This window comes from Molossus molossus, unplaced genomic scaffold, assembly GCF_014108415.1.
Source record: "Molossus molossus isolate mMolMol1 unplaced genomic scaffold, mMolMol1.p scaffold_m16_p_5, whole genome shotgun sequence".
Taxonomy (NCBI): domain Eukaryota; kingdom Metazoa; phylum Chordata; class Mammalia; order Chiroptera; family Molossidae; genus Molossus; species Molossus molossus.
The window spans coordinates 36,621,882-36,641,734 of record NW_023425388.1 but is presented as its reverse complement, the minus strand read 5'-3'; the positions used below and the strand labels follow the sequence as shown (position 1 = coordinate 36,641,734).

General features: G+C 43.0%; 1 protein-coding gene across 1 annotated transcript in view; it reads left to right on the top strand.

The window, feature by feature from the left end:
• The window catches only part of LRRC31 (leucine rich repeat containing 31), a 28,401-nt gene extending 8,836 nt beyond the window's left edge, over positions 1-19,565 (top strand). The window contains exons 4-10 of the mRNA XM_036243140.1: positions 782-949; positions 3,387-3,554; positions 3,773-3,940; positions 4,716-4,883; positions 7,487-7,654; positions 12,175-12,342; positions 19,207-19,565. Coding sequence (XP_036099033.1) covers positions 782-949; positions 3,387-3,554; positions 3,773-3,940; positions 4,716-4,883; positions 7,487-7,654; positions 12,175-12,342; positions 19,207-19,538 — 1,340 coding nt within the window. The 3' untranslated portion in view covers positions 19,539-19,565. The remainder of the gene's footprint in view (positions 1-781; positions 950-3,386; positions 3,555-3,772; positions 3,941-4,715; positions 4,884-7,486; positions 7,655-12,174; positions 12,343-19,206) is intronic.
• Positions 19,566-19,853: the final 288 nt, after the last annotated feature.

Below are 19,853 nucleotides of genomic sequence, written 5' to 3'. Positions count from 1 at the left end.
CCTCCGCGTTTGGAAGGGGGTTGCTGAGCCTGTGGCTGCAGAAGCGGGGTGTGCACTTTCCCAATGCTGCCACCCCTTGGACACTCAAGGCGGATGTTCCAAAGCAGGGTGCTCCACCGCCTCTGTGTGGGCGTGTCCACTCAAAAGTCAGGTTGCTTCAGGAGAGAAAGATGGCCTTGGAGGATCTTTTTCACAGAGAGTAACTTCACTTTTAATGAGCAGTGGAGCAGCAGAGAAGGTTCCAATCAGGCTTTACGCCGGTCTGTCTCCATAGTTAAGTGTAACAGCAGCTTTTAAAGATGGTGATGCCCAGATAATCAAGATAAAAAGGAAAAGGTAATAGGTACCCGCAACTTCAGCAATCCTGGCCCAGAGTGCAGTCCCCAGACCATCAGCCTGAGGATCCAACAGGATGACCGATTGATGGGTGTCCGAGGGTTTTGCCAAATACAAGGCCTGGCATGCACAGTACAGCGGCAGTGGGGTAACAGTGGAATTACCATTTCCTCTGCAGTAAAGATCTTAGGAAATCTTATGGAGACACCACTGCGTTTTCAGAATGAAATTATTTGGCAAAAATAGAAATCGTCCCCTGAAGTAGGAAATGCAGATCTCTCTCCACGTGCCTGGCTGAGAGATCCCTGATAGAGCCACGCTGCCCTCATCCCTTCTATTCTTTCACAGTGCAAAACTGTATTCTGTGGGTCTCGGCAATGGATCCTATCTACTACGCATTGCAAAGTACATATGCAAATCTGTATTTTCTTTTGTTCATGTCTAGTCACTTTGCTGCCTTTTCTCCCGGACTTGGAAAAACTGGACATTTCCTGGAATGATTTCATAGGTGGAACCCTCCATTCGATCACTGAGCAAATGCACCTTGTCAGCAAGTTAAAAAGCCTGAGGCTGAGTAGTTGCAGACTTACCACGGATGATGTCCGAGCACTGGGTATGATGAATGCTTCCCATAAAAGACTTCACCTAAAGCACCTTTGCAGCCTGACCCTCCAGGGCAAACTATGTGGGTCACCACAGCCTCGGTGGTCACGGACCAGTGTACTGTGCATGAGACTATGTAAATGATGCAATGTGGTGTTGAGCACTAGCATACCTTCTAAAGAGCTATGTAACCTGTACCTCGCATTGTGCTAATATCCAGGATAGAGGGGAACAAGGCTGAACAGGTACCTGCCCCCATGGAGTTTAAATGGAGATCACTGTAAAACTAGCTCACTCTGGGTCTGTTACCTCATCTGTAAAATAGAGTTGGAGTAGATAATAATGAAATTCTTCTCCAATTTGAAAATAATCCCTTCTGTTTTCTACTTCCATTAAAAATTCATCAAAACAAGATTTTTTTCAACTCAAAGAAATAGTTTAAATAGAAGTAGAACCTCAACTAAGTTAGTTTATCTGCTGAACATGGAATAACAGAACATAGGATAACATTTGTCATGCTTCTAACCCAACTACCTTACTGAAGTGCTTGCTGGTTTTAGATGACATTCATATTTCTTAATTTTTTTTGGTCTAAAGTTTCTTGTTTCAGTGATGTATTTTGATCATTGACATCTCTGCAAAGATTTCTGCAAAAACAACACAATTCATGCCAAAGTCTTCTCTCTAATCCCTCCCTAGCAAATGAGAGCCAGCCGATGACCGTTGGCCCCACCCTGCCTGTAGCGGAAAAAAATATCATACATCTTAGAGCTGGCCAGACCCTAGTTCAAATCCTAGCTCCACTTTGTGGCCATAGACAAACTGTTTAACCTTTCTGATCCTCAGTTTTCTTATCTCAGTTTTTGAATCCACTTCAAAAAATTATTGCGGGGATTAAATAAGTAAATAATTTCTGTGAAGTGCCTACTACATACTGGGCACGTAACAGGTGCTCCGCAAATGGTAGTTGCTCCTTTCCCTATGCCCTCATCCCAAATTTCTTTTCTGTGGCTTTACACAAGGAATTTAGTCCCACTGGTTATCAGCTGGTTATGGTGTTGCGGAATTGCAAATTTAACACATCATTACTCAGGCATGAAAAGAAAATGTAGATTCTTTACTTTCTTTGGTTAATCTAATCTTTTTCATGATCCTCCATTTCCTTAAGAAACCAGGACATGGAATTTCTGCCCTGGGACCCACTCCAAACTTCTTCGATCCAAGGGAGTGTATGCACCTTTCTCTCTGATGTCTTGTGCCCTTTTCCCCTCCTGGAGACTTCTCCTCTCTGGAAGGACTTCTGCATCCTCTCCCATCAGAAGGGACTTTCCATGGCCTTAATGGCAGATGGGATATAGGGAGAATAAATGCTGTACTGGTAAGATAACACAAATCAGGAGGCATTTCCTCATCGTTCCACCTGTTACAATTGCTTAGTGCACGATGACCAGTGCATAACACTAGTACTATGAGCACTGCAGGTAGCTGATCAGTCTTATACTCCTTCTCCCTGATCCTGATGCTTCAAGACTATATAGAAAGCCACCTCCAGTTGACTGTCAGTGACACAAAATGACACCTGTGCAGGAAGAATGTGCATTTTAACAGGGGGCTCCTGGACTCCTGAATCCACACAATGAATAACCAACAGTAGGAGTCCAAGCCCAGCAGGGGATGTGGAAGAGAAGCTTCTGGGCACAGGGGGCTTTCCGGTGCTCTTGCTTGTTTAGGATTAAGATCGATGCTGCAAGCTGAGAAACGCATTTTCCGTGGGGCTCCCCACAGCAGTGAAAATATTCCTAATGATCTCCCTGGTCACTTACCCTGACTCTCCCAGCCTCCACGCTGTAGCCCATGGGTGTTTTTCTGTGTGAAATGGTTTCAGAAATGTCATTTCACCCCTTTCTCACTGTACCCGCCTGTAACCCCAAAGGCTACATGGCTGTTATGAGCTGTTAATGCCTGATACTCTATTATTGGTTCTTCTCTGCAGTGGTCGGTTCAGCTGTATGTGACATCCTTGATGTCACAGTGAGCTGTGCCGCTGTGGGAGCCAGTGCCTTTGTCTCACTTCTACCTCTGGCCAAGCTTCTCAGCAGTGCTCCAGGGAGGGTGGATGACAGAAAGTAATGGGCTAATGCAAATGCTTACTACTGCAAAAACAACTCAGTAAAACACACCCTACTGACGGGTGGGTGGTGGTTGTTTTTTAATAACTTTTGTTCATTGGCATGGCTTTAGAACTTGGAAGGAGTGGTCTACTGTGCCTGTAAGTATAGATGCTCCCCCTGCTGGCAGGGGGCCGGAACTGGGTCCTTTCTACTCTTCCTGGGCACCTACCCAGTACCTGGTTCTGCTTCAATGCTCCTAAATAATGGTTGGACTGATCTTGAGGTGCATTCTCTGCTTTGTGGACTAGTGATCAATCTTCGGCCACTTTGTGACAGGAGAAGCACTTAAAGCGGTACCTGACCTTGAAGAGCTGAATTTGTCCTGGAACAGTAACGTGGGAGGAAACTTGCCTCTGATTCTCCAGAATTTCCAAGCAGGGAGCAAGATCCACGTGCTGGAGCTGGTGGATTGCGCACTCACCTCAGAAGACGGGGAGTTTGTGGGTACGTAGAGTTTGGAAGAGTCCTTAAAAAAATTAAGGTGCAAGATGCCCATGGTTGAATTGGGAGTCAAAGTTGGCAGTGATTTTCTTACTCCGAATGGAAAGAGTGGCTCACTTCACCCCCAGGTCCCATGAGGCTGCCCCCCTCCTGCCTGCCCCAGCGCCCACACCTGCTGCTCTACTGAGTTGCTCTTTTTGTTTGCATTTCCTTCCTTCCAGGTCAGTTGCTACCTATGCTGCAAAGTCTTGAAGTACTTGACCTTTCCATTAACAGAAACATCGGTGGCAGTCTAGACAGCATTGCTCAGGGATTAAAACGTGCCTCAACTCTGAAAGTATTGAAGCTACAGTCATGTGGATTATCACAAAAGAGTGTCAAACTGTTGGGTAAGTTAGCAATGGCTGAAGTTTATCCACACATAAAATTTTATTTTATGTTTTTATGTATATTATTTCATATTTAATTTTTTAAACTGTTAGGAAAAAACAAAATATAAACAGTGGTTATATTGAGGAGTAAGATTATGGGTAATTTAAATCTTCTTTATGTTTTTTTGTATCTTCTTTTACAGTGAGCATATACTTTCAGGATTACAGAAATAACCTTTCCAAATGTCTGAATCTGAAAAAGCCAGGCTATTTTGGGTTTGAGAGCTAACGGGCAAAATAAAAGTTTCTGTGCTGCTAAAGCACTCCGTTTTCTCTCACTTTTGAAAATGTCAGCATTCGTTTATGCTCCGTAGTAAGGAGGAATTGATACGGATACAAAGAACGGCTTCAATGGTACCCACAGTTAAAACCTATTTCCCTGTAGAGGGCACTACATTAAGGGGGCATATGAAATGAAACTGTGTTTTCTCTTCAGCTTACAGAGCCTGTAATATCCTTCTCACTGGCAGTGTGAGCAAGTCTAGAATTCTATGAAAATGCCAAAGCTCAAGGGTAGTGGGAGACCCATTAGTAGCAGGACCGTTGTGTGTGGGAGGTCATTGTCCCAAAGAGGGCTGGATGGTAGAGAGTCTACAGTCCACAGTTACTCCTCTGTCTTGGCATTTTTCTGAGCATATTTCCTCTCTCTCCTTTCTGCACACCCATCCTCCCCTGCTCCACGCTGCCTCCCGCCTTGTAATATGTCAGAATGGGATTTTGACTTTCTTTGTAGATGCTGCTTTTAGATACTTGGGTGAGCTGAGGAAACTCGACCTTTCCTGCAACAAGGAGCTGGGGGGAGGGTTTGAAGACTCCCCAGCTCAGGTGGCCACGCTGGAGCACCTGGCAGTCCTGGACCTTCACCAGTGCTCACTCACAGTGGGCGACGTGGTGTCGCTGAGTAAGTGTGTGCTGCGGAGCCAAGGAAGATGCTGGAATCTCGGCATATGTTTAGAAACTTGGCAAATTTGAGATGTACCCTTAAGCTTACTATTTATGAAGTTACTGGAAGGCTGAAATCATGAAAATTCTGTAGGTGCCCCAATATAGTATTTGGCATGTCTTAAATGCCCATGTAAATGTTAGTGAATCCAAATTCCTCCTATTACACGTCTTAAATGATAGACATGGCACTTGAAGGAGAACAGTTTGGATTTAGGTTGCTGTTTAGAAATGAATCTGTGAGTGTCACCACAGAGAGGGATGTAGAGAGAAAGCCAAAACAAAGGGTGTGGAGGCTTTCAGACTATCAAGTAAGTTATATCACTTAGCTACAAATGAAGTTACCAAAAGAGTCAGCAGGGTGGTGCATAACAGGTGTACATTCCAACTGGAGGTGATGTGCTTACTTTCTGCCTCAAACATAGTCCTGCTATTACTACAACATGTAATGTATAAATGCAGTTTCTCTTAACAAGCAGCAAGCAGAGCCTTGAGATGAAGGGTTTTATTCCATCTGTAACCATAATAAACCTTCCAAATATATCTAGAATCTGATCACAGTTCATCACCTAGACCTCTGCTACCTTGCTTTAGGCCACGGGCATCTCATGCCTAGAAGATCGCGAGAGTCCAAATAGTCGCCCTCTTCCTCTTTCACTCTGACTTCAGTCTCTCCCCCTTCCCCTCACTGAGGCCGCTCCAGCCACACCTGTGCTGATGCTCACGCACACCAGCCACGCTCTGTCCCTGGGCTCTCTTCAGACTGTGGGCTCCTCCTGGGGAGGGTGTGTCTCCTCAGCATCTCTCCTTTGCTCAAACACAGATGCTGGCACATAACTGGCATCCAGTACATGTTTATTGAATATGTGATTGAATAAATGAATGACTTAGTGAACAAGAGTAAATATAATTTTTAAGTTGTTTTTCGTACAATTTGGAGAAGAAAGCAGTAAAAAAAAAGGGGGGGGGAGTTAGTCTAACATCTCTCTTTTAGATCTGCTTAGTTATTTCTTAGGCTCTTATGCCTCAGTTGTAGAAAATGAGAAGAGTTCAAGGCTTGAAGATTTTAAAGTAACAAAACAACCCCTTTTTGAGCTCCAGGTAGAGCTTTATGAGGTATAACCATCCCCTCAACTTATGAGTGTCCTACCTGGGAGAGACACTCCTGAGTTACCAGTCCATCAGATTCCAAATAATAAATTTTCCTTGGTACAACTGACTAACACAAGTATCACATATCATCTTGCTGCTCAGAGGAAGATTAAACTGCTAGAGGACCTCAGCTGTTACCATGAATTTGACAGAGGGATTAGCCTCTCTTATCGAGAGGCACAGCCCCCAACACAAGTGAATGACCCTGGAAAGCTAGTGATTCTTTAAAAGCTGTAGCAAATTGCATTGTTCTCCTTCTGTTTAATTTTGAAATGATGGAAATGAACATACATCCTGTTGATATATTATGTACTAAAAACATAATACTTCATGATGTTAAATAATTGTGTTCTTTTTTTAAATTAAGCATTCTTTTATCTGGTTATTCTAGACAGCTCTAAATCATTTAGCCAACAACTCTTGATCAATCATCTCATTATACCAGGCACTGTGTGGTGGGTTTAGGAAAATTCACAGTCAAGGAGCTTTGGTCTGGTAGGGGCAGTAATAAACTAATAAATATCCAAGTTACACGGTGAACTACCATGTGTTGTAGTTCAAACAGGGGATATTTGTTACATCTCTTGAGATCACAAGTACTGGCCTTCCCTTCATCTTTCTTTCCCCTGTTCTCCTCCCCCCCCTTCCACAATTTATAGTTTGTATTTATTTGTTGGTTTGGCCTCCAATGTCCCAGGTTCTGATGCATACCCTGGAATGAAGTGGTTCCTACACACAGAACTCACCTTCAGAGGGAGGACAGAAGACTAACACATACACAAACAGAAAGTCCCATCATGGGGTGCTGCGAGAAAAACAAAATAGGGTGCCATGTGATTGTGACCAGCAGGTTACTGGGACCAGGGCTTAGGTGGCCTGGAAGGCTCTGAGGTGAGCCAGCCCCACAGAGACCCCAGGAAGCCACATTTCACTCTGCAGGGGCCCTCAGGACCCAACCCAGTGCTGTTTCCAACAGATATCTGCTCTGATTGCTTAATTTCACTGCCTTCCTAGTACTTATATCCTGAGAAAAGCATGATAATATCAAACGTTAATTGAGCAGTTGATGTGTGCCAGGCACTGCACGGACCACTTTACATGTATGGATGACCCTATGAAGTAGAATTGCCATCATTGTTATTGAGAAAACTGAAGTTCAGAGATGTTACGTAACTTGTCCCAAGTCACACAGTTCTTTAGTAGCAGAGCCCGGACTGGACCCCAGGTCTCTGGGGACAGAGGTCGGAAGTGGAAGAGCCCGGGTTGCGTACTGGGAAGAGAGGCTGGTTTGTGTGGTGTGGAAGTGAGTAAGGGAGGACATGGCTTGCCAATCAAGAAGGCTGTGGGAACGAAACACCCAGAAGGCCTTTGTGAGGTGCCTGAAACATGTCACTGTTGCTATTTGAACAGCCCAGATTATTCCTTTACTCTCAAGTCTTCGAGAATTGGATTTATCCGCCAACAAGAAGATGGGCAGCTCTTCTGAAAACCTCCTCAGCAGGCTCCGATTTTTACCAGCACTGACGTCATTACTAATCAACAACTGTGCTTTGGAAAGGGAGACTTTTACCGCCCTCGGTAAGAAAATTCCCCCCAGGAGGCATGGTATAGTAACACCGGGGGGGGGGGGGGGGTGTCTCTCTTTCCCTACATGTGAATTTCATTATTCCAAGATGCAGCCATAGGCAAAGGTGTGAAGTACTAATTTGTCTTCTTTTCAGGAAATATGCTTTCTTAAAAGTGACCCTCTGAAAGGCACAGGAATGACTCTGGTATCTGCACATTTAACATTTAAAATTTAAAGTATATAGAACCAGCTCTGGAGGTCCATGCCAAGTAACTTGGCATTTCAGTGAGGCGCCAATAGAAATAGGGATTGATGTCTGATGGAGAAAGGGAGCAATCACTGGCCTGTGACCCTGGCTGACTGTCCAGCACCCAGTTCCCAACAGGAATTGTTGTCCTCTCTCAGGACCCTGCGCATGCTGAAGGTCCTGGATACAGCCCAGCCTACCTCGAGGGTCTGCTGAATCTGACATTTCTGCCTCTTCGAGGACCAAAGCATTGCCAGCAAGTAGAGGGAGCCATTCTGAGGCAAAGGGATCGTGCAGTATTATCCCAAATGTACCACGCAGGCAGCCAGCACTCTGGGCACGTGGTGCCTGACGGCGTCCCCAGTGCCATGCTCAGGGATTTGCCAGGACTCACGGGTCTCCGCCTGTAGTTGTACCCATACTGAGATTTATTACGATGAAAGGATACAGGCAAAATCAGGAACGGGAAAGGTGCATGGGGTGAAGCCCGGGGCAACCCGGCACAAGCTTCCAGAGTCCTGCCAGCAGTGGAGTCACACAGGACACATTCCGTCCGACCAGTGTGCTGTGACCACACATGTGACACGTCTGCCCGGAGGCTCTCCTGAACCTTCCAGTCCAGGTTTTTCACTGGGGGTGGTCACGCAGGCACCCCTGCCTAACACGTACCAGAACTCCAGACTCACCGAAGGAAGCTGGCGTCCCGCACAAATCATGAAGTTTGGACACAGACTCTTGAGGCCCAGCGGACCACCCTTCCCGGTCAGGGAATGGGGGTAACACTTCCAAATTAAGTTCCCAGGTGTCAGCCAAGGGCCAAGCTTGCAAGCAGGCCTTTCTGGGGAGAGCAGTCCCAGGCCTGGTAGGTTAACTCCTTTTGTGCACACCTGCACAAGACCAGAGGTTAGATCCTGGTGCTTTCTGGAATATGAGAAAAAGCAGAGTCTTCTCTGACCTCCTAAGTGTTCTGTCAGTTGACACGTCCTTGAAAATGACTTGTGCTATAGACCAGACAAAGCCTATTATTAAATAAATAAATGTATTCTATTAATACATAAGGAGCTATTTAGTATTATCTGTTACTAAAGATAAATGCATATAATTTACCCCAAATTCTATGTTTACAGTACTCTTCTTTTTTTTTTTTATCTTCACCCGAGGACATTTTTCCATTTTTTGTTCAGACAGAGTGGAAGGGAGAGAAAGGAACAGAGAGAGAGAGAAAAAATCGATGTGAAAGGGACACATCGAGTGGCTGCCACCTGCCTGACCAACCAGGGCCGGGGACAAACTGCAACCGAGGAACGTGCCCTTAGCGGGAACCGAACCCGGGTCTCTCTGGACCGCAGGCCGACGCTCTAACCGCTGAGCCAAACCGGCCAGGGCTACAGTACTCTTGCCCCCGTTTTCAGCCCACATATTTGTTCAGCTCACACAGACCTGGTCCTTGCCACGTACTGCTCCCAGCATTGCTCCTATCACCGTCCATGTGTCTGGATGAGGCAGAGGAGCAGATATGTGCCTTTAGAACTGGAGTTCTTGATCTGGGGACCACTCCCCCACCCCGGTCTGAGAGTCAGTCTACAGCTATGCTCGGGGTAGCGAGCTGTGTGAATTCCCTAAAATTGAGTGCAATTATTTTGTGGGAGGTATATGATACATTTTCTGGCTCCAAACACCTGGAATCAGACTGCCTAAAATCAAATCCTGCCTCTGGCTCTTGTGACCTGAGTGCTGAACATCTCTGTGCTTCAATTTTTTTGTCTGTAAAATGTAAAATGAAATAATAGTATCCTATTTCATAGGGTTATAAGAATTAAATGGGTAAATACATGTAAATTTAATGGGAAAATGCGTGGCACATAGTAAATGCTCAATAAGTGTTAGTCATTAATATTATAGAGAGTCCATAAATTCCATTAAAAATAAATTGATGCCCAGCCAGTGTGGCTCAGTGGATTGAGCATTGTCCCATGGCCTGAGAGGTCCCAGTTTGATTCCCAGTCAGGGCACGTGCCTGGGGTTGCAGGCTCCATCCCCAGTAGGGGGTGTGCAGGAGACAGCCAATAGATGTTTCTCTCTCACATCGATGTTTCTCTCTCTCTCCCTTCCTCTCTCTCTAAAAAATCAATAAAACATATGTAAAAAAGTAAATTGAATCTTATCACTACCCAGTTAAAAAAATAAATTGGGTCTTATCACTTCCAAAGACTGTCTGCAACACTTTCAGTAAAGTCCAAATTCTTTCATGTGTTCTAAAAGACCCAGGAGAGCCCTGGCCAGTTTGGCTCAGCGGTTAGAGCGCCCGCCTGCGGTCCGGAGAGACCCGGGTTCAGTTCCCACTAAGGGCATGTACCTTGGTTGCAGTTTGTCCCCGGTTGGTCGTGCGGGTGGCAGCCACTCGATGTGTCCCTTTCACATCGATGTTTTTCTCTCTCTCTCTCTCTTCCTCTCTCTCCCTCCCACTCTGTCTGTACAAAGAATGGAAAAATGTCCTCGGGTGAGGATAAAAAATAAATAAATAAATAAATAAATAAATAAATAAATAATAAAAATAAAAGACCCAGGAGACCTGGCCCCAGTACCTCTCTGCCACTCTTCCCCCTACTCCCCAGACCCAGCCTCAGTTGGCTTCTTGTGCTTGCTTCATATCACCGAGCTCTCTCCTGCCCCTGGGCCTTCTGGTTCCCTGGAATTATTCCCTACCCCCATTCTCTTCTGCGGAGCTCTGATTTCAGGTCTCAGCGTAGACGTCCCCATCGAAGACAGCCCTTCTCGATCTACATTAGAAGCCCCTGCATCTTCTTCATAGTCTTATCAGAATTCATCATTATTTACTTATTTGTTTTTAATGTCCACATTTCTCCCAGATTGCAACTTGAGGGCAAGAATTGTGTTTATTCTTCACTGCATACCCAAAGCACATTTTAGATATTTCTACACATTGAGTTAGCAGATAGACAGACAGATTAACTTAAGGGGTCTATAATCCCCCAAATGGTTAGGTAAGCACACATACACACCCCACATTTAATCGCTCAGATGAAAAATTCAGTTAGAAAAATTCCACAAAAAATAAATTTGTGGACGACATGATGTTTCCTAAATATACTTCCTAGTTGGGAAATGTTCATTTTTCTTATCCTCACCCGAGGATATTTTTCCATTTTTTGTACAGATAGAGTGGGAGGGAGAGAGAGGAAGGGAGAGAGAGAGAGAAACATCAACGTGAAGGGACACATCGAGTGGTTGCCACCGCACAACCAACCAGGGCCGGGGACAAACTGCAACCGAAGTACGTGCCCTTGGCGGGAACCGAACCCAGGTCTCTCCGGACCGCAGGCCGACACTCTAACCGCTGAGCCAAACCAGCCAGGGCGGGAAATGTTCATTTTTAAAAAAATTTTGTGAATTCCATAGAAAACAACTCTTTCCAATTATAGCTGCAAAATCAATGGATCATAACCAAGCAGATACTACAGTAAATTATCTCATCTAACATAAATCTATCATTCAATCTTAAATTCAATTGGAACTAAGAAGTAAATCGAGTAATATGTATTTCTCTCCATCTTTTTTAGAAGAAAAAAATTCCATATCTTGAGAGGTCTCTGCACCATATGACAAGAAGGGGTTTTCTTATTAGATATTATAAAAAGAATATGTATTTTCCCCTTGAACATATTTTACTTTTTTTAGAAAGAAAAAAGTGTAAAGTGTAATTAATGACCTACCCTGTGAATAAGTTGTTCTGGTCAATTTTAATGTGAGGGGAAACTGAGGATTGAACAGAAAATTGTTTTCATTTCCTTTAAACATCTTTCTAAATACATTATTTCCCCTCCTTGTCCCTGTAAAAACAGTTAAGTAAGAGCAAATACACTTTGGTGTCTCAGAGTCCTAGGGAGGTTTGGCCCCGTCTCTAAATTTCAGCAGTGACCACACAGTCTGTGGAATATGGAAAACCAGAGCACACTTTGCAAATCTTGACCAGTTGCCCAAATTCTTTGCCTCTTTCTTCTTAAACGTGAAGGAAAGAAATCCCAGGTGATAGTGAATTCCATTTAATCACATTTTACTTTTCTTAAATTTCCAACATTTCCCCCAAATAAAAATAGACAACATTAATGGAGTCCATGGGTTTCAGGTGGGGGAGAACAATCTCTACAACTTTCTCAGCCTCAGTTATGTTCATGTGTTGCCCTAGCCCACGTTCCTCAAACTCAAGGCTTATGACCTCTACGGAAGCCAACGGTGTTGCCGTTCTAATTGCTCTCATTTTAGCGGAAGCCTCCGTTCACCTCCCTGCTCTGGAAGTACTCAGCCTTTCTTGGAATAAGTGTGTTGGTGGCAACCTGAAGCTGCTTCTGGAAACACTCAAGCTTTCGACGTCCCTTCACGTGCTGAGGCTGAGCAGCTGCTCCCTGGTGACAGAGGACGTGGCTCTCCTGGGTTTGTATCTCTGGGTTACAGAGCAGCCCTGGCATGCAGAGCCCACTGTGCCTGCCCAGCCATCCCTGGGGAGGGGGTGGAGAAGGCAGCGAGACCTGGGCCCTCTTTGCAGTGCCCCTTCTCCCAACATCTCAGGAGAGATCTGGTTAGAACAAATAAGGGCAATTCTAAAACCAAAACAGCAGTGGAGGGTGTTTCATAAAAGGAGATAGACTTAGATGTGGTGGTGGGAGGTTCCCCCACACACATGAGAGCCTGGGGTGTTCCAAACCAACTCAGGGCTAACCCAACTTCAGTCATCCACATTCTGCCTTTACAAATGCTGCCCTGTCTACATGGTACCTACATTATTACTTAATTTAGTCCTTATATTGACTCTTTAACTTAAATGCTTTTATTTAAACAGCAAACTGATCATCATATCTGAAATACAGGTATCATTTCTCATAGAAAGACATTATTAGACTGTTGCCAGCTGAAGGCTTTGAGTAGAGGTTCATTCACTCTGTTAGAAAAAGGGGAGGGACTAAAGGCATTCTGTGGCACCAATCTGACACCGTGTCCGTGTCAATGTAGGAAGATGGAAAGAGAATTGAATAAGGAACAACTTTTGTACTGTGGGATTCCATACTATACGGTACTTAGCCAAATATGCCCTAAAAGCTCCTCTACGTGTCCACCTCCCTCTGGCGAATTGGAGAGTGTATCTGTCTCGGTCTACCCTTGTTTCCATGGTACCCCCCATCACTATTCAACCACCAGCAGCCAGTCTCTGAAGCAGTGAGCACCCCTCCAAATAAAGGGCCCAGAAAACCCACTTCAGGTAGTTGTACCTGTGTTTTCTGTGTATATATGGTCAGAGCTGCTGTAACATGACACGTGTAACCAAAAGATCATGTACTATGCAAAAATCACGCGATAACCACAGGGCTTATGATTAGAACACCATACTCAAAAAGTTCATCACTGACACATTTTAAAAAATAAGAAACGAATAAACTGGTAGTAAGGTCTATCTGTGTTAAATGGCTAAGAAATACATAAATACTATAGTAAATGGAGCGCTTTATCTTGAAGTTTGTGGCTGTGGGCACTCTCTCACCGGCTTACCTCTCTTTCCCGTGCCTGACAACCTGTGCGCTGGAGGAAAAGAACAGAGAGAGACAGGGAAAGAGGGAGGGAAAAAGAAGAGAACAGAAAAGAATAGCACAAAGCTGGCTGAGAGGAAAGGGGAAGTTGAAGAGGCAAAAGCTCAGGGCTGCGAAGCCCTGGGTTGCAGCGTGTGAGTTATTTTAAGTGGTGGAAGGATTATCTGAGGTCAGACAGAAAGTTTGAACCTGGATGTGGACCGGTGAGGCTCATTGTCCTCACGAGGTACGTGCATGTGTGTGGATATTGCTTACTCCTCTATCTGGCATAGCTGGTGCAGTTTTGTGTGCTCACTTAGTGGTTCCTGTGGACGAATTACACATAAGCAAACAAAAAAGTTTGTTATGCTCACACTGTTTTCTGATATTTCAATCTAGTTGGAACAAGTTTGATTTCAAAACAAACGCTAGGGCAAAACATTGTAACTAGAAGATGGGGAATAAACACTGTGATGTTCATTTGCATTTCCCTAATGACTAATGATGGTGAGCACATCTTAAGGTAGTTATTTGTCAACTGTATGTATTCTTTGCTCAAGTATCTGTTCTAATCGTTTGCCTAAGTTTAGAAATTGGATTGATGAGAGTTCTTTCGATTTTCTGGATACAAGTCCTTTATCAGATCTGTAATGTGCAAATATTTTTTCAGAGGTTATAGCTTGTCTTCCCATTCCCTTGACAGTATCTTGCAGAGCAAAACTTCCAGTTTTGCTGAAGACTATCAGTTTGTTAACTAGATGGATCAGGCTTTCTGTGTTCCATCTTAGAGCTTTTTGCAAAACACAAGTTCTGAAGGAATTCTCCTATATTTTCTTCTACTAGCTTTATATTTACCTTTTGACATGTTATTCATTTTGACTTATTTTTGTACAAGGTGGGAAATATGGGCCAAAGTTGTTTTTTGCATGTGACTGCTCAATTATTTGAGCTACATTAGTTAAAAAGGCTATTTTTTTGTTCATTGAATTGCCTTTGCATTTTTGTCAAAAATCAATTGTCATATTTGTGAGGGTCTATTTCTGGTCTCTCTATTCTGTTCCATTGATCTATGTATCTACTCTTTTGTCAATTCCACACTGTCTTGATCACAGCAGTTTTACAGTAAGCCTTGAAATCAGGTAGTATGAGTATTCTGACGTTGTTCTTTTTCAAAATTGTTTTGGTTATTCTAGTTCCTTGACATTTCCATATAAATTTTAGAATCAACTTGTCAATAGCTACAAAAAAATTCTGCTGGTATTTTCACTGGGGTTGCACTGAGTCTATAGATAAATTCAGGGAGAAATGGCACCTTAACTATATTGAGCATTCCAGTTCATGAACACAGTATATCTCTCTTTTTATTTAGGTCCTCTTGAATTTCTTTCATTGGTGTTTGGAGTTTCTATTTTACAGATCCTGTAGCTATTTTGTTGAATTTATATCTGAGTATTTCATTTATTTATAAAGGTACTATCATAAAAGGTATTGTTTTAAAATCTTGATTCCCAGTTGGTCATTGATATAGCACGCCGATACGCAATTGATTTTTGTATATTGACATTTTCTGCAACAGCCTTGCTAAGCTCATCTCTTTTTTTTTTTTTTATCCTCACCCGAGGACATTTTCCCTTTTTTTTTTTTTTGGTTCAGGTGGAGTGGGAGGGAGAGAGAGGAACAGAGAGAGAGACAGAAACATCGATGTGAAAGGAACACATCGAGTGGCTGCCACCTGCACGACCAACCAGGGCCGGGGACAAACTGCAACCGAGGTACGCGCCCTTAGCGGGAACCGAACCCAGTTTCTCAGGACCGCAGGTCGACGCTCTAACCGCTGAGCCAAACCGGCCAGGGCTAAGCTCATCTATTAGTTCAAGGAGATTTTTGGTAAATACTGTAGGATTTCTACATTTTCTATAATTAGAAACAGTTTGCCTCTTCCTTTCTAGTATGTATATCATTTATTCCTTTTTCTTGGTTATTTAACAGGCTGGGATTTCCAGTAGCTGTTGAATGTAGTGAGAGCAGACATCTTGCCTTGTTCTCAGTATTAGGGGAAAGGATTTAGCCTTTTACCACTGAGTATATTGTTAACTATAGGTTTTTAAATAGATGTGCCCTTAGCAGGGAAAGGGATCCTAATCTAGCAGGTGTTCTTATAATGAATTACAGATAAATCTTGCTAAATGCCTTATATACATCTATTAAGATAAGCATTTTTTTTAGTCTGTCATAATGGTGAATAAAGTAATTAATTTCCAAGTGTTAAATCAGCCTCACATTTCCAGTATAAGCTATACTTAGTTGTGATGTATTATCTTTTTTATATATTTGTTGAGCATGTGGCCATGTTCATGAGAGATAATGGTCTAGTCATTTCCTTGTAGTCTCTTTGTTTGGCTTTGATATCAGGGTAATGGCAGCTTCGTAAAATGAGTGGGCAGGTGTTCCTGCCTCTGTTATTGCCCTGAAAGATTGTATAGAATCGGTATTATTTTTTCCTTAACTGTTTCACAGAACTTACCATTGGACCTGTCTAAACTTGGAGTTGTCTTTGTGAGAAGTTTTAAATTACAAATGCAATAAAAAATATATAGATATAGATATAGATAGATAGATATCAGACTATTTAGGTTATCTCTTTCTTCTTGAGTGAATTTTGGTAATTTGTGTCTTTCAAGGAATTGGCCCATTTCATCTAGCTTGTTGAATTTATGGAAATAAAGTTATTCCCTTACTATCCTTCTAATGTCTGTGGTGATACCCCGTCTCATTCCTAATGTTGGTCATTTGTGTTTTTATCTGTCTGTTTTCTTGGCTAGCCTGACTAAAGGTGCTAGTTTTCTTTTCAGTGTAACAAACTAATCTGTGGCTTAAAACAATACCCATTTATTTGCTCACAGTTCTGTAGGTTAGAAATCTGGCAAGGCTTGTCCAGGTTCTCCACTTAGGGCATCACAAGGCTGAAATCAAGGTCAGCCAGGCTGAATTCTCATCTGGAGGCTGGGGATGAATCTACTCTCGAGCTCATTCTTGTTGCTGGCAGAATTCAGTTCCTTGCAGCTGTAGGACTGAGGTTCCTGCTTTCTTGGTAGCTCTCAGCTACAAGGGGCCACCCACACTCCTCAGGACAGGGCCCCCGAGCGTCACGCGGCAACCGTGTCAGTGCTCCTCACACATTCGAATCTCTCTCTCTCTCTCTCTGTGACCTCCTTTCTTTTCTGCTACCAGATGGAGAAATGTCTCTAATTTAATGGGCTTGTGTCATTAGGTTAACCCCACCTGGATAATCTGCATTTCTTAAAATCACCTGTGCCATGTAACATACCCTAATCATGGAAGTAAAATCCATCATATTCATAGTCCCGGGGATTAAAGTAGAAGTCTTGGGGCCACCTTAGAATGCAGACTGCCATGAGAGGCTAATCAATGTTATCCATCTTCTCAGAGTCAGCTTTGGTTTTATTTTATTTTTTTTTCTTGAATTGGACACCATTACACATAGATGTTATTTCATTTAAAAACTGTAATTCAAATTTGCTTCTTCAATTTTTTGGTCTGCATTAAATTGTATTAATCATAGCTCAGCCATTATATATATATTTAATATTTACTACCAGATGTTATTTCCCACCTTAGGTCAAATTTATACAACTTTTACATTTTGTCAAGGGAATTTTTGCCTTTGAATTTTTAGTAAGTAGTAAGTATTACTATGTGCAGTTTTCACCATTGTCGTTTTTATTTTGCTTTTATTATTTGTAGCAGAAACATTCTTTAAGATTTTTAATCACTAATAGCTTATATCTTATAAATAACAGCATTATTTTTTAAGTATTTCCATGGCCTGTGATCTAATTACCTAGATTTTTAAAAATATAACAAATATAAAATAGTCAAATATAATAAATAGGGTGTTCACATGACTGGAACATTCAAACAATATAGGAAAGGTGAAATGATGTCTGGGATTTGCTTTAAAATACTTTTAAAAAAAAAGGTAGAGCGGATGGGACTAGAGGAGCCAAGATTGGTGTAATGAAGGTAACTGTCGAGGCTGAACAAGGGGATGGGGGTTCACTCTTCTGTTCTGTCAATGTTTTGTACGTTTCAAAATTTCTATTATAAAAAATTTTCTAAAAAAGAGCATGCACAGCCCTGGCCGGTTTGGCTCAGCGGTTAGAACGTCCGCCTGCGGTCCTGAGAGACCCAGGTTCGGTTCCCGCTAAGGGCATGTACCTCGGTTGCAGTTTGTCCCCGGCCCTGGTTGGTCGTGCGGGTGGCAGCCACTCGATGTGTCCCTTTCACATCGATGTTTCCCTCTCTCTCTCTTCCTCTCTCTCCCTCCCACTCTGTCTGTACAAAAAATGAAAAAATGTCCTCGGTTGAGGATTAAAATAAATTAATAAATAAATAAATAAATAAATAAATAAATAAATAAATAAATAAAAAAAAGAGCATGCACATTGTCATGAACACTTGGGTCTGCAGGATATGCTGAGTAATGTCTCGGGGTAAAGACAGAAAGGCAGAAACACATCGGCCTGGACCCGGGGACCGAGTGCACCTGTCAAGCGCACACACTGCTCACCTCTCAGGTGCACGTGGACTCAGACTTGTAGCAAGTGAGAGTAATGGGCATGGATGGAGTATCCTGCTTGCTCTGGAAACCATGATGTATAAGAACAGATTGAAAAACCAAAGCACATTTAGTCCCAATGGGGGGAAATTTGAATGGACCTGACTGCTGTCCAACACTGCAGGGCTAGCACGAGGAAGGAGCTGAGGTTTCGGGCAGGCTGACGTGGGGAATGGGGGAAAGTCACCTGAAGGCAGATGGGGGCCCAAGGGAAGGGCATCCTCCTGCTGGGAGCTGCTTCCCTCTACTAGGGCAACCTGAAAGGGTGCTTCAGACAGAACGGGGCTGGTCACCATAGAGAAGCTGTGACCGGGATTCCTCTCTGATCATCCATCTGGAGGTTGAATGAGGAAACCTCCAAGGTCCCTGGCAACTCCGAGATTTTACACTATTCGTCTCATTTCTATAATCCATTTTGACTTTTGACGGAAAAGGAAAGCATGTATTGTTTGCCTTGGGTCTATCTCCTACCTCCACTTACATAAGTCCTTACCTTCTCTTAGCTTCATCATTAATTATTATTCATTGTCACTGCAGGTAGTACTGAGATATGTGCTATTCAAAGGGAAAGTTGTTCTGTGTATCAAAGTTCTCTCAGTTGGATTAGGAATTATCCAGGGATATTTTTCACATAGAAAGTGCTAGTTAAATAATTGTTGACTAGGGAATGACAGAATGAATGAACAATGAACAATTAAACAGTATTATACAGCAAGAAGACTATTCACCAACGGTTAACACCAATGAGCCATCATTCCTGATGTTTAATTAAAGAAAGTCTTCAGGAAGACCTGGGACCTCAGTGAAGTAAAGAGCAGGAAACTTGACAAAAAAAAATATATTCTTTGGGTAGGGATTTGGAAAGAGAAAAAAAAAATCCATTTTCAAGTTGTACCTGGGATACACAGAGAGGAAACTTGTTACTAAAGTAACTTCAGATGCCCTATATAAAGCACCTAGCTAATAACAAATCAATACTAATTATCAATCTTGTCATTACTAATCCTGGAGCCACTGTGTTGTGTTATTGGAAATGGGAAAGAGCCATGATAGAAAGTATTCTTGTATTTTCGCATTTAGAGTGATTTTATTTTTCAGCATCGGTAATACACACAGGTCATCTGGCCAGGCTGCAGAAGCTCGACCTGAGCTATAATGACAGCATCTGTGATGCAGGATGGGCCATCTTCTGCCAGAACGTGTGGCTCCTCAAAGAGTTAACTGAGCTGGACATCAGCCTTCGGCCATCAACGTTTCGAGATTGTGGACAATGGTTTAGACACTTGCTATGTGCTGTGACCAGACTTCCGGAGATCACTGAAATAGGAATGAAAAGGTGGATCCTCCCACCGTCACTGGAGGAAGAACTACAATGCTTTGACCGAGATCACAGGAGCAGCATTCACTTCGACCACGGTGGGCGTCAGTAAGCTGATTTCCCAAGGTCACATATATGATTCCACTTATTTAACATTCTTGAAATAACAAAACTGTAGAGGCAGAGAACAGCTTAGGGATTGAGAGAGGGGTAGGTGGTAGATGTGACTAAAAGGAATAACACATTGAAGACCTGTGGTGATGGAACAATTCTGCATCTTGATTGTGGTGGTGACTACACGAAGCTACATGTGATAAAACTGCATTGATCTACACACACACACACACACACACACACAAGTGCGCGTGCACGAGTGTATGTATAACTGATGGAATCTGAATAAGTTCTCTTGATGGTACCAAAATAG